General features: G+C 35.9%; 1 protein-coding gene across 7 annotated transcripts in view; it reads left to right on the top strand.

The window, feature by feature from the left end:
• The window catches only part of GOLGA4 (golgin A4), a 69,921-nt gene that overhangs the window by 25,807 nt on the left and 28,560 nt on the right, over window positions 1–15,554 (top strand). For 5 of the 7 annotated variants that reach the window (XM_052796592.1, XM_052796602.1, XM_052796612.1 and 2 more), the window contains 8 exons: window positions 1,932–2,030; window positions 2,553–2,691; window positions 4,111–4,298; window positions 5,332–5,415; window positions 6,269–6,416; window positions 12,571–12,749; window positions 13,823–13,954; window positions 14,955–15,110. In XM_052796592.1, coding sequence (XP_052652552.1) covers window positions 1,932–2,030; window positions 2,553–2,691; window positions 4,111–4,298; window positions 5,332–5,415; window positions 6,269–6,416; window positions 12,571–12,749; window positions 13,823–13,954; window positions 14,955–15,110 — 1,125 coding nt within the window. Of the gene's footprint in view, window positions 1–1,931; window positions 2,031–2,552; window positions 2,692–4,110; window positions 4,299–5,331; window positions 5,416–6,240; window positions 6,417–8,661; window positions 8,740–12,570; window positions 12,750–13,822; window positions 13,955–14,954; window positions 15,111–15,554 lie in introns of those variants that run through there. The other 2 variants (XM_052796621.1, XM_052796630.1) reach the window with 2 other exon arrangements.

Below are 15,554 nucleotides of genomic sequence, written 5' to 3' on the forward strand. Positions count from 1 at the left end.
CTTGTAGATTTAAAGATTCCTTCAAATCTAACACTGCAATTTTTTTTATTAATTGAAAAACTTCAAAAAGTATTTTTTTGGTCTTTTGGAAGCCCAAGTGTTATAGCTTTAGGTAAAACAGACTTAAAAGAAAAATAACAAATAAAATGGTACATTTCCATTGTGGGAGCTAAAATAATACAAAATAGATCATTAATTGATGTAACAAGTTGTTTTCAGAAATTAATTTAAAAAATCCTTTTCTTCATCATGCAGTCCATTTTCCCCGTAAATGCTGAATCAGACAAGTCTCTGCTAAGAGGGCCATGTAGGAATAAATAAAGTCTCCTCTGAGGCCAAGTTCACAGTGTGAAGTAGTCCCTGGAAGTCAATGTGTCTTTTGCTTACCTTAGTTTTCTCCTGTTAGAGCAATTCCTGAACAGCAGTCTTCAAGCAGTCTTCAGTGTTCTCCTTCTCAGAGAAGGATCAGAAGGGACTTTGAGATCCAAAGAGGATTATTTCTGTGTTGGTTTCAGTAAATCTCTTTTGCACTTGTTCTTGCACTGAGCTGCTTTGCTTTGCTCGGAATGAATTGCTTCTAAAGCTCAGAAGCACAAGGCAGAAGTGTAATCGGCAGCTGTTGAGAACCTGAGGCAATGCAGGATTAAAAAGTGGATATAGTTACTTGGGAAGAGAGGAATAGTTTTCCCAGTGACACCAGTGACACCTCCCAGCACTGTCCTGCCTGTGCATGACTGGGCAGGCTCAGCTCACACAGCTGTGGTTCTCAAAGCTCGTATCAGGCTCAGCTATGTCAGTTGGGATTCACTGTTGGAGGCAAGGGATAGGCAGCAAGAGAGCAGGAAAGCAAGATTCAGAGTTGGAGGAAAGCATCCAGTGCCCTGTGTTTTGTCTTTTGTTGGCTTTTTAGCTTTTTCATCCTTTTTCTATCATCCTCTATCTTTGGCTAACAGAACCGATGTTTATGGGTGGTGCTTGCTTTTATATGAACAATCTTTGCAGAATAACGGTCATGGAAGTGTTAGTTTCCTGGGGTAAATCACTGGGAAGATATACATGGATGAAGTAAATGTATTTTAACTTTTTTTTAATTTATATAAGTTTGGGAAATTTTTTACAGTGCATGCATGCATGAAATGTGTGTGGTTCTGATTCTCTCAATAAGCAGTTAGATGTGAATTAATTTAACTTTAAATACATTTATTTTCTATTAGAAAAATAATTATTTAAAGAAATTAAAGTATTTATAAGCGTAGGAAGTAAATAAAGGAAACCTCCCTAAGGCAGTATTTTATAAGATTATGTAGATCCTACTAATACATTTAGGCAACATCTACAAGTTTCTAAAGGCGTTCAGCCAAATGAATGCAAGTAAGTAGCAAGTAAATCCACATAGTTAAGTTCTTCGGCATTCTCTGGCTTTCTCATTTGAGACATGTTTGAGGAATAAAGAAGCCATCTTTCTGCTCTTACAAATGGCATTTGTCATATTAGAATGCTCGCATGTTGAATGAGCATAAGAGAAATTTACATTTCCACTGTTAATGTTGACTTAAACTGGTGGTTAAATGAAGAATCTACTTAACCAAAGTTCAGTCTTCAACTTCCAGGAGAAATGTGTGCATGGAAATCAGTTTTCAGGAGCAGGCTTGAAGTGATCCCTACACATACTTATTTTTAGGAAGAAAGAATCCTTGATAATTTTGCATCAAATCTCGACTCTTGCTGTTTTAATGCTGGTATTACAATGGGATGTTCTTATTATGTTATGTGGAATGTTGTATAGTAAAAGAAATACTCTCGCTTTATGGTTGTATTTTGGGGTCGCAACTGCAAAGTGGTATTTTTAATATTATTTCATGATATTTTGATAAGCCTTTTAAATTCACATTTCATTTTTCATTTGAGACACATTTATTTATGATTCGCAGGAGCTCCAGATGGATCAACAAGCTAAGAAACATCTCCAAGAGGAATTTGATGCTTCCTTAGAAGAAAAGGATCAACTTATTAGTGTCCTGCAAACTCAGGTAAGATATACCCAACAGATGTTCTTTAAAACTGCTCTTCCTACTATTTTTTTGTAAATTATGTATTTCCTATAATGCATGTCCATGTTTTATTGCAATTGCTGCTATGATGTAAAGCTTCTTGAGAACTTATGATTATCTAGAAGTTAAGTGCATCTTTGTGGTAGAGGATACCTTTGTAAAATCTCAGTGATGTTAAATATGATTGTTTGATCTGCACTTAAATACCTTTGTAATGTCTTTTGTCAAGAACATAACATTAGCAGATGTTTGAGCTAAAATGGCTTTGGCAAAATTTATGTGTTTTGCTTAATTGGTCTTTGTTTCTCCACTCATAATGATATATTTTTGTTAATTGGAAACATAATTCTGATTTTAAAAAATGCTAAAAAAATACAGACAGGTTTTTTCCTTTCTCTACTTGCCGATACCAATTTTATTTAACTCTCTCTAGTTTTGAAGATGAAAACATTATCTACTTAGAATCCTTGGTTTTTTTAACAAAAAGAAGATTTTGTTTAGGTATCGTTGCTGAAACAGAGGTTGCAGAATGGTCAGATAGGCACTGAATTGCCTGATCCAAATATCCAGTCTGAACCACACGTTCAAAGTGCAACAAAAGAAATCAGTACAGAAGATACTGTGGAACCAGGAAGCAATGGTAGGTATTGCGGCTTTTTCAAGAAATCTTGACTTTTGGGGAATAAGCCTGCTGTTATTTATGATGGAGTAACAATACTTAGGGCTGAACATGTCGTGGTAAGGATGTATTTTCTAGGAGACAATTGTTTTGAAAACAGTGTGGCAGCTAGGGGACAGGATAACCCTTCTAAGATACTAAATTTTGTAAGAATTCAAATCTGATACATCTTGCCTTTGTCAATAATGATGATAGTGTTGTAATTAATGCTTTTGCTGGTAGAGGTTACTATCCCCACTTAATATGATTAAGAGATTCTGTCCCCCATAAGCAAGGACCTATCCCTGGAGTTTAGAGAAGAGACCGGTTGTCAGTATTTTTTTTTTTTTTTTTCTTTTTGTCCTCCTTCTTTCTCAGGAAAAAGTAAAAGCAAAGATCAATTTTGATATTCATGCTATTGAATATTCTGTGTTCCTCACATGAAGAGGTTATTTGAGTTATGGAACTCCCAGTATTGTGTATGTTTGATTACTGAGCAAAGGACATTATAATGCTGATATATAATGAAAGTGTCATTCACTGGTATCCTTCATAGAAGGTAGGGCTCAGACAGAGGTGAACATGCATCTTGAAATATTCTTTGTTCAGCATCTGCCATGATTTCTGTATATTAGGATGATACGAAGGCTTAGGTCGGAGATTTTCTTATCCAGTGTCATGTCTTTTATAATGCTTAGGAAATAATGTAAGTATCCAGTCCCTAAGAATCAGGGTTCAAGATGTTTCCTGTGCTGGAGTCTGCTTCTGGACTATAATGTGAAAGACTTATGGTTGTGAACTGAACCTCTGAATTTGATCCCATTTTCATGCCAAGTACTCTTACAGCCTCCACAGCATCAGAGCAGAACACACAGTAAAATATTACCCAGTGTGCTAGTTATAGAGAGAGGAGTACAGCTCGGAAAGATGCTAAATGTGGCTTTTATCCTGCTGATTATAGTATTGCCAGCCTGGATATTTTAGAATTAACGTCGTACCCAGCCCTGGGAAAGCAGGAATCTGTGTGCTTGGCACTTGAGAGAGGTTATTTGCTTTGTTTCATGTTTTTTCCTGCCTGTGAATATTCTGTTAGTAGCAGCAGGCAGGTTTATAAATCATAATGACTTTTTAATTGCATGGAAAACCTTGTTGAATAATAGTCTGGTTTCGAAGCTTGTATAGTAACTGGGGTTTTGTAAATTAATTTGAGGTAAAAGACTGTATTTACTATTCTGTGTATGTGTAGCATGTTTCTGGCAGTTACAGTAGTCACTAGGAAGTTTTGCAGACTTTGCACAACTACTTTAGAGACCTGTGAGTTGCCCGCAATGTGAGTGATGAATACAGATCTACATTTTGGAAACGGTGTGCATATGATAATGTTGGTATGTTGTCTTGTAGAGGGTAATGAAGATTCTGTTAAAACATTGGAAACTCTTAATCAGAGGGTGAAGCGCCAAGAGAACTTGCTGCAACGTTGTAAGGAGATGATTCGGTCACATAAGGAGCGCTGCGCCCAATTAACAAACGAGAAAGAGGCACTTCAAGAACAGTTAGAAGAGAGACTTCAGGAACTGGAGAAAATGAAGGTATGGAAAATGCTTTTAACTTTATGGGTAGCTACTAAAACACAATAAGAACTCCAGTATTTCCAAACTTTATTAATAGGGCAGACCATTAAACAAACTGCCCTTGTACTTTTTTGAGTAGGAGTTAAAGGTGCAAAACCCACCCTGAATGAACACATTGAGCAACTACTCAAAAAGCTGTAAAGAAGGGTATGAAGCCTTACTGTATGAATAACCATCAAAATGGTATCAGAAATAAAGTAGTTGTGGGAAGTTGGGGTGAGGAGAAGACTGTCCTAGCCCAGAAGACAGGTGGTAAAGTAAGAAAAGTGGAGCAGAGCTAAACCTTTAAGACATAGTGGAAGAGGCATCAGTTATGTAAATGAACAGAAAATGCAGAAATGCAGGACAGTGGAGAGCACAATATAGTGAAGATAACATAAGTGCAGGCTCAAAGCTAAATTAATATTTTGCTTGATATTCCTTTTAAGGCCATTAATGCCAAGTGTGGAGTAAAAGTATGGTGGCTGATAGTAATGAAAACATGAAAATGGGATAAGTATAGCTGTACTCAACTTCATTTCTGGAGATCAGATTCTCTTCTCTGTCTTGGTCTCTAAGCACTAGCCCAGTTTGAAAGAGCTCTGAAAGATTCGAGTATTTTAAGGACCTTTTCCAGAACAAGGCCAGTAATGAACAATTATGTTGCAATGTTGAGATCCTCTTGTAAGCCGAGATGCAGGTAATAGAGCAGGTGCCCTAGGCATGTTTCTTGCTTGTTTTACTGTAGCAGCTCTGACATCCATGAGAGAACTGTGGAGGCTGTAACAAAGTCTTCAGATACCTGAATTATTATGGAAGCCATGAGGCAGCCTAGCACTGGGAGATTTAAAAGTAATTTAAAGCTGCCTACTTTAATTTCCCTGGATTCTGTTCTGTGCTCTTCCTCCAAAGCATAGTGCAGAGTAAGAGCCAAACCTAAGCTGTCTGTCAGAAGAAGGTATTTTCTTACAGATGGCAGTGCTTTAAACTTGTGGTTGGGGTCTTTTTTTAGGACCTTCACATGGCTGAGAAGACTAAACTGATTACACAGCTGCGTGATGCAAAGAATTTGATTGAGCAGCTAGAACAAGACAAGGTAACCAAAAAAATTTTCTTTAAACTCTGTGAAGTTTTTGAAGAAGATTGTTTAAAACTCAAAAGGTCTGGCTTCTTGATATTAGAAGCTGTTCTTAGTCATCTGATGTGGTTTGGTTTATGTTTTAACAAGCAAATAATTTAAGCTACCTGAAAATTTTATTCTGTAGATTCTTTAGGGTATTTGTCTGTTAGGTTATGCTTAATACTGCAAGATGATGTTATTTGGGATGGAGCAATTATGCTGAATACACTCCTTAATGCCAGCTTTAAAACAAACCAACCCCCAAACACTAATGAAGATGAGATACAATGTAAATGAATTAAAAAACATCCAATGAAGGAAAAGTAACCGTAGTTTCCTAGGAATATGAAGAGTTTCTTGGGTTTTTGTTCCTTAAAAGTTTTTTTGTTTTTTATCACAGTCTTGGTACTTGGACTAACTTCTGGTGGTGTAATAAGCAGCATGACTAACATTCATTATAAGTGCATATTCTCTAAGGAGAAGCACACACACTACAATGCTTTTAGTCTTGGTTTGTTTACAGAATACGTATTTCAAAGAATAAAGAATATCTGTACCAGAAGCAGGATGTTTTCTGATGGTCCTTAGTTGCTGGAGGAGTTCTTTTCACCACTAGATAAATTTTGGCTACTCTTCAAAATAATCCCTATTCTTATCTTCTTTTTGCTATCATTTTCTGTTTTCTGACATAAAAAAATACCATGATCTCTGGTCTTGTATTAATAGACTGAAGTTTATTCCTGACAAGGATTGTTTCCTGGCTTGAAATTGTTTCAGCTATGTGTTTTATTTATTTGCTAGCTTTTTATCACAAGGACCTTTTCCATAGGGCATGGTAATTGCAGAGACGAAGCGACAAATGCACGAAACTTTGGAAATGAAGGAGGAGGAGATAGCCCAACTGCGTGCTCGTATCAAACAAATAACTACAAAAGGCGAGGAATTAAAAGAACAGAAAGAAAAATCTGAAAGAGCTGGTAAGAAATTCTGGAGATTATTAGCTTTCACATTTAAACATGAGAAAGCTTCAGTGTGTTTTTTTTGCACTCTTTTATCAGTTGTTGTTGTTATCAGTTGCTCTTTTTCCTAATGTTCTACATATCACCCCTGCTAGCATCATAACTAACTTAACTTCTGGTCACAGAGTTTAGGGATGTTTTTGACTGGTTTGTCTCTGTTATCAATTCAACTGGAGTTGGGAAGGAAACTGCTGAAGGGCAGCTGTACCTTCTGGTTTGTAGGAAAAAAGATTGATAGAGTTTTGTGCTGGTATAACTTCAGGAGAGAAACTTGCAACTATCCATAAGTGACCACTATAATGCCACCAGTATTTTACATAGAGAACATAGCAGTGAGTGTGTAAGAGCTTGCGAAGAAGTAGAAACAAGAGGATGTGTTAAAACCATAATAAGCATTTTCTTTCAATAATCATAGCGGAAGCATTTCTGATTTCTTTTTAGTGAAACAGCAGTGATGATTCCTTTTGTTTCAGCCTTGGAACCTAGTGGTTATTTAACTATTACATGCTGTAGTTTTGCTTTTGATGGAAACTAGGTAACATTAATTATGTGTGCTTGCAGTTCTCCTTTTGCTTGAAACTAAAAGGTCAATCCGCCCCCCTTTGTTTTTTAAACAGTGAAATTGTTTTGCACTATATCTATCAAAATTCTTTTAGAACTCCTTTTGGCATTTAAAGGAGTTCATTCTTTTGGCAGAAGCTGAGATGTGGTTAGTTAGCATAAAACATTATGCATATTTTCTTCCTCTAAAAAGTGATAAGTTCAAACAATACAGTTCATAGGGGTTTATTTTAAATCTACATAGATTTAGATCACAACTTTTAATTTTAAAGATTAGTTTGGATAGATAATTCTGCTGTAATACAGAAAAGCAGCTTGAACATCCATCTTGTGAAAGTAACAAACATTTTGATTAGCTGCCTTCCTCTTCTACCCTTTTGTGTTGCATGTGTCTTTTTAGCTCTGGAAATTAATATTTCAGAAGTCAGTCAGTCCTGCTGAATTCGGATTTTGTTCAGGTCTTGAAAACTAGGAAGCTTTTCTTCATGATTAAAAAAAAAAAGCTGAAGAATATTATAATACTTCTGTAGATATGAAGTTATTGTCATGGTTGTTTGAAACAGTATTTTTCTGAAGCAGTAGAAACCTCTTAATTATGGACTAGTATCTACACACTCTGATAATACAGTAGTTTCCTCATGTTTACATAGCCAGAAGCTGAAAATGGGTTAGAGATGATGCTCTGGATACCTGGAAAACTTAACTACTGTAGTGAGAAGTAATTTCACTCTACGAAAAATGTGTTGCGTACACTGCACTTTTCTAGGGGGAAATTTGTGTGTTAAATATGTTTTCTCTTAAATAAAATTTTCAAGTACTTTTCGTAACTTTTATGGTGCATAAGCATCCACTTTACTTTTGAGTGCATTTATTTTTGTACTCTGTTAAGCACGCGTATATAAATGTTGGAACCCTTGGAAAATTAATTAATACTACTTCTGAGGTAGGCAAAATTGTAAGGTGACCTTTATTAGGTTTTCCTATTACTTCCTTGGCTTTATGCATTCCAAAAATGTTGTGATGTACAATGGAATTGTAGTTCAATACAGTTGAACTAAATCGTTCAGGCATTTGAGAAAACCACCATCAATATTGGGAGAGCCTGAAATTACTTCTAGGTCACAGCCTTTGAGTTGTATCAGTTTTAAGATTTGGGCAGTTTCATGTATTTGAGGTCAACATCTTTAAAGTTCTGTTTCTTAAATAGTTGATGTGAGATGACTTTAAATTCTCCACTTCTCTTTTTCTATATCATGGTTTAGTGTAGAACTGACTTCATGGCATATTGTATTTGTAGAAATGGTAATTTCATTTATGTTATGGCGAATAAGGATAAGCATAATACTTACACTTGGAATTTACTTTCATAGTGCTATATTGTAGGCTAAAAAGTGGTATACTTTTCCACTTCATGTTTTTAACTTGTCTAGAGTTATGTGTCTGGCTTTTTTCTTTGTAATTCAGTGACTTTAGTGAAATGCTCCAGTGTTTGATTTAATGTTAATGCATTTTTGTGTATTGAAATAGTGAAAAGATTTGTATGCTTATTTTGTGTGTGTTGTGTAAACTGTAACTTGGTCTCCCCAGTTGAAGTTCGGTTTTTTTGTAGTTAGAGGTACATTATGTTGAAATCTCACAGAGCATCTTGTTTTTGTGCATCCACACATGCCAATAAGTGAATCATGGTGCCTTTCCCAAGCCTTGTATGAACAGGACTGGGGTAAGGGCTCTTTTTTCTTACATCACACACTGGGTGCTTGAACTGGGCTCTGAAAAGTAAATTCTGTGCTTCTCAGGCACTTTTACTTGAAGTAACTGCAACTGATTTTTTTTTTTTTTAATGCTTTGCAGTATACATAGATTATTTACATTTTACTTCAACAAAGCTATTTATAGTATTGTAAATTTACTGGTAAACTGGTTTGTTTCTCCTGAGAATACTTGGTGTAAGTCCTTTTGACTTCTCAGGATGCAGATTATTGACTTATTTATATTCTGTACAGTAAACAAAAAGTCTTTAGAAAGCAAATTCATTTTGCTTTACTTTGCCATTCTTTGTAGGCAATATTTCTTCTGCAAGCTTAATAAACACATGCTTTGCACCTTTCTACTGAGAAACAAAAAGCTTGGACTGTGCATTTAAAATCCTGCCTAGATGCACAAATCAACTGTAGGAAATGAATTCGAGCTTTGCTTCTCAAACTTTTGACAAGATGCCTGCTCTCAGCCTTCAGTAAGAAAATATGTAAATCCCCCCTTTGCCATCCTATTTAGTGCTTTCTTCACAATTTTCAGCAGTAGATGGCACTGTAGTTGAAGATAATATATCTGCAGGGCCGGGAGAGTACGCAAGAAGTCTTTGCGGTAGGGACTGGTGTTATACTTGGTAGGAGGCAAGGTGAAGGGAACTGAGACTGGAGTAGTGTATGTAAAGCAGTCAACTCTCTAGCACACGTTTTATAAAAATCAGTTTTGCAACTTTGCACTTAAACTCTGCTCAGGCTCTTTTTGTGTAATTTATATACTGCACAGGAAGGTTTCTGGTTTGTCTGGCTTGGTCACATGAATGGAATTTTGCAAGACTCACCTGAGGCTCTGTTGGTGTGCTTGTTACTGTTTCTGATATGCCACTGTGCCTTTGTGAGACTTTACTTGACCAGTACCTCAGTTAAAAGGTCTTCCCTTGACAGTACCTCTGCTGGTTGGGGAAGAACACAGGCAGTGCCTTTACTCTGTGCATTCAGAATAGATGTATTTGGGTAAAAACATGGACTTTTATTCCAGGCTTTTATCCACAGTAGATTTTAAATCTCCCATAGATCAAAAGTAATAATAATAATATAGACCATGTTCTGTCTACTCGATGATAGTTTAGCCCTCTGCTGGTTTGAAACTCAGTTGTGTCATGCTACACTAGAATTAACTACTTTGAATAAAAATGTTCTGTTTTGCTTAAGTGCTAAAAGTGCCTGAGATGCATATAATTTAACTTTCAGAGAGCTAAGTGTGTTCCTGTGAAGTGTTGCTTCTTTGTGCTTTCATACCCCCTTGGCGTTTTATCCATCAGCTTTTATCTAGCTTTTGTATTAGCATCCTGCTTGCGATTACGGTGATGCAGCTGTTGTACTGCATGTTGCTCAGCTATTACGTATCAGTAGTCAATCCTAGTGTGAACCTGGATCTTCTCTTTGGTGGATTTGTGGGCTATGGCAAATGCATTCTCTTTCCTTTTGCAGAAGTAACAGGTTTCTCAAATGAAAATAAAGTATGTGTTGCCCAGAGCAAGAATCAGAAAACATGTATGGAAAAGTGAAATAACTTAATCTTTTACTTGCAGGGTTTGTTTTCAAGCTATACTTTGTAAAGGTCTATAGGTTTGGGGGGAGGGGTTGGGTTTTTGGGGGTTTTTTTTAAAGCCATTTATGATGCTGTAATACTGAAGGATGTGGCCAATTTTGCTGGCTGTGCATGCTTTTGTTAGGGCGAAGAGGAGAATCAGGGAAGTCAGTGCCATTCTCCAAATGCAGTTGGGCGGGCTGTGTTCATAACCGAGTTGTGCCTGGGGTGGTGAGGGGGGAGGACTTGAGTCTGCAGGTCCCAGGTGGCAAATGCCTTGATGGGCACTGTGAAGATCTGTGGCTTGGAAAGTAAGGAGCTATAAGCCTCATGCATGCTTGCATTATGTTTTAGACTGTTTTGCTGTTTGAAATAATCTCTAGTGCTCTTGATTTTTTGCAATGACTTTTTGTATTCATTATTTAAGTAGAACCAGGAGTGCAAAAGTGGATACAATGATGTGCTTTGTTATTGCCAGGGTCAATAACAACCCTGTTTTGCCCTAAAACATGATTGTTGGCATGAATAGTCAGAGAAAGGCTTCCTCAGAAAACAGGATAAATTCTGGAAAAGGTCAGAATTTGGGTGAATGCAATTTTATGGAATTAAGTTACTTGAAAACATATTTGCAGCATTGCCTCCAAAGTATAGACTGTGGTCAGAAGCTTCAGTTCTGAATATTATCAGAAGATGTGGTATGGAAATTATTATTCACTTCTCAAACTCATGCCTGAATGTTATTAAAGATAGTTTCCAAAAAAAAAAAAAAAAAGGATTATGAGAATTGCTGTGAATGCCTACTAAGTAATGGTGAATCAAGGAAATTAGAGATGTATGTGTCTATTATGATTTTCTTTTTGGGATAGAACTAAGTGGAAGAAAGCTTAGCATACTAAATAACACTTTCAAAATTATTTTGTTCTGTCTACTCCCAGGGTAGTATCCAAGTAGTCCAGGGTATAGTAGAATAACATACTTCTAGTTTTTTGTGCTCTGATAAATTACAGTCTTGACATTGGTACTGTGATTTTGAATTCTACAGCGGTGTTCTGCCAAAGATCTTTTATGCAAAAAATTAACCACATAGTAGACTGTTCTGAGACTGAATTTTCCTTTGATATGCAGCAGGGGTTTTCCACATTCATAATCTATTCAGGAAAAGAGGTTTCCCTAATAGTGATCAAATTTTAGTCTTGTGTAATTCTATATAGATTCTGCCATCAGTTTCAGTGAGTAACTCAAGATACTTGTATTGAATAATAATAATAAACCAGCTCACAACACAGGAATTTATTTGCTTTCTTTTTATATCTAAATGATCATCTATGAAATTAATAAGGTATGTTGGAATACTTCCCCTTAGCATGGGAAGAAGCCATGGAATTATTGCTTCTGATTTGTAAATTAAAATGTATTTCAGCAGACTTGTGCGTCTTATGCAAATGTAAATAAATTTTGTGACTGCAGCTGAAGTGTTCTTTTGAAACATCTTGTAGATATTAAGGTTCGCTCCCAGAAAACTTTAATATTTTTTTCTTACATTTTATTTGTGAAGTCTAGAATCGCGGGACAGTCTTCATAACACACAAGCATTTTTCCAGTGTCTCTGAATTGCATTGATAGTAGTCTACATTAAAAGCAAATAGTGAAATAAATTAGCAAAGCCATCTGTATGGACTCCACCAAACCCACAGTTTAAGGAGAAGATTATCTAGGTTGTACAGTTTGAAATGAACAACTCTTAGGTAAATAAAGTGCCTGGTATTATACTTCAGTGTTCTATTCAGGAAGAACTCTTCCATGATTCAGTAAAAACTGACTTGCCTAGCAGTCATTCCTGGTTTGTGCTCTGTCTGCTTGTTTTAGTGGAAGAACAGCTTGTAGAATTGCCTTTTCTTCATGCAGCTTTTTTCCTCTTCTTCAAAGTTACTCAGCACATATAGCCAGAAGAGGAGCAATAGTTTATTTATATGGTTTATGTATTTTATAGTTATTTTAGGGGAAGAAATAGAAGCTACAGAATGTATTGGAAGACATTCACAGCTATTTGTCAGTTCTCTTTCCCTTCTACATAATAAACCCATGTGAATTCTTGATGGATTCCTAAGTTCATTCTTCTGTTACTTGTGTAATTTACAGTTACTGAGAACTCTGTTCTTCTATCAAGGGACATAGATATTTCTCGACTATCATATGATTTTTTTTTTCTTTGCAGCTTTTGAAGAGCTTGAGAGGGCTCTAAGTATTGCCCAAAAGACAGAGGAAGCCCGGAAAAAATTGCAGGCAGAAATGGATGAAAAAATCAAAGCAGTAGAAAAGGCAAGTGAGGAAGAGAGGGTAAATCTTCAACGGGAGTTAACCAGAGTGAAACAAGAGGTGGTTGAGATTATGAAGGTAAAAGCTGAAACTCGCCCTGTATTATTGGCTTTTAATCTAATAATTCAATTACAATTAAATTATAGTTGTAAAATACATTAGTATATCATAACTTTGTTATAAAATTTTTGCTATTTAATAAATTCTGTAAAAATTCATTTCTGGGATTAAAGATTTACTTACAACAAAATAGAAAACTCCCCATATAGATTTTTTTTTTTTCTCTAACAGTTTAAAATCAGTATGTTAGAGGCATGTAAAAATGAACAGTATTACGCTTTGTTTCACAGTATTTAATAAAATCATTTATTAGAAGTACACTTGAGACTTTGAAGGGAGTCAAAAAAGTTAATGGCAGTCAGCTCACACATCTCCACCAGGATTTTGGGTTTTAATACTAAGTACTTTTAATGATTATCCTAGCCCAGTATGTGTAAGCATTTAAGAACTTGTTGCCAAACTGTTTGCTGGTTAAGAATTGCTAAGATTTGCTTCATCTGGCGTATTCAGGTAGGAATTGCAGAACTGCACTTGCCTTGCAAAGCTGTAAATTTGAATACCTTTAAATTGCAGTTCTTGTGTTGACATTTGTTATGTTATTAATTCTTCTAAGAGAATACACTGATGCTTTAGGGGGTGACTGACTTGCGTTACATTATTCTTAAATAAAGCACGTATGTAGGTTGTAGATAGCTGTCTACATAGAGTATCGCCACTCGACTTTCTGGCTCATGAAATAACAAGAATACAGGGAAAGCCACAGACAGGTTCCTTCTCCAATTTATTATCACATTTGAACTGAAACTGAAAATATTAAGTTCACCTTGGTAGAAGAGTCTTTAAAAAATGTGGTGTTTCTTTTAGTGGAACTGGGAAAGACTTGAGAAGAAGATGGATAACTTCAGGCTTGAAAATAAGAACTGTCAGGGCTTAATATTAAGCGCTCCAAGTGATTGTTACTTATTCAAAGGGAGCAAAGGGATGGTTCTGGTTTCCTCTCTCTGTTGCACTGCTTTTCTTACTAAGAAATAATACAAAGTGTTTTGTTATTTAATATTTTGAAATTAGTTTTTTCCGACTTTGATACACAGAAGTCTTCAGAGGAGCGTGTTGCTGAACTAAAAAAATTCCATAAAAAAGAAATGGCTACCAAAGATCAGGAGCTAAATGAGAGATTACAGGCCCAAGAAAAGGCATTCCAGGAGAAGATGAAGGCAGCTCTTGTATGTATCCCTAAAATGTGTAGAAAGACATTTGTCCAAGTGTGACGTGGGACTAGAAGTCTTAATCTGACCCTGTTACGCAGTGAGAGTCCTTCTGCACTCAAAGATATGAGTGTCCTCCAAAAGTCAAAGAACTCAGCGTCTTCAGCAACATGAAAGGAAAGCAGATGCAATGATCCAGACTGAATAATGATAGTGAGCAGTGATAGTGATTAATTAACAGCTGCTTCTTGTGGGAAAGACTTCTTTTGTTTTTGTTTTGTTTTTTTTTTAAACTTTTTGTTAGACTTCTGTTTTTTAATTTCTTCCTCTGGATCATTGGCAATTAGCCACAGCAACTAAAGTAAAAGAATGAGGCTGTTACTTGAAAAGCGTTGGAATCGTTCTGTCTGTCTGTGTTGTGTTACATGAACAGGGTTAACTATTCATAGTGTTTGACCTCAGAAAAGAGTTTTTTTTTCTAGGTCAGGCTGGGAGGACTCAACGGGATTCTTTGCTGTTTTTCATAAGCTGTAATCCACTTTAGATAATCACATAATTTTACCTAACAAATAGTAGGTTCTTTTTTGTGCTGCTCCATGGTGTTGGTGACTAGGACTGTGGGACTTCGATAGTCCCTTCCTGACTGTATTATTCCACCTGTTTCTCAGGTTAATTTTTTTAATTATATTAGCAGTGGAATCAAGTAAGGACAGACCTTTGTTCCTCTAAGGTGTTAATCTCAATTAATTGTGGTAAACACATCAAAATGAAAGGCTGGATTGCATTATGTTTTTCATACAAAGGGAAGTAGAAGACAAATGGTTCCCAAGAAGAGAAAATGGAAGTGATTTATAACAATTTTGTTTTCACAGATGAAATACAAACTGCGTGTGTAGGAAATACAGGTGATTAGTGTATGACTCCTACTAACCAGTTTGTAAAGGTCCTAGTATACTGTTTTTGAAGGAGTGATGACTATATTTATAGCTTATTGTTTTAATCATAATTTTTAATACAGGAAAAAAATCAGAGTGAGTGTTTAAAAACCCTTCAAGAACAAGAGCAGCAAGAATCCCTAGCCTTAGAAGAATTAGAGCTGCAGAAGAAAGCGATACAGTCAGAGTGTGACAAGAAAGTTCAGAAGATGCATCAAGAAGTAGAGACTTTTAGAACTGTGAGTAAAGATTCCAAAAGGGTAAACGTTTACAAGAATTCTGTCAAGTATCTATTTAACTGTGACAGGCTTACAAATACTGTGGATTTGTTGTGATTGGGTTGGTTTAATCTCTCAATGCTTCTTGTAGTGACAGAAATTTAATGTATTGCCATGGTATGCTGCAGTGCCTAGTTTTTTACAAGATTAGTTGGCAAAATATAGAAATACATTCACTTGATATCATGGTGTGGGATATGAATTTGTATCCATCTACATAATTTTTATGTGTGTTATACAGGAGAGTTAAACTGTTTAACTTCTGGGTACTGCTACCTTATATACACTTAGAAGGATACTTGAGTAAGTAAAAAATTTGCTTAAATTTTTGAAGTGTCCTTTGCTTTCTGTAATGGGTAAGATTATATTATCTGCTGATGCAAGTTTGTACATTATTCCACCACT

Source organism: Harpia harpyja, chromosome 1, assembly GCF_026419915.1.
Source record: "Harpia harpyja isolate bHarHar1 chromosome 1, bHarHar1 primary haplotype, whole genome shotgun sequence".
Classification (NCBI taxonomy): Eukaryota; Metazoa; Chordata; class Aves; order Accipitriformes; family Accipitridae; genus Harpia; species Harpia harpyja.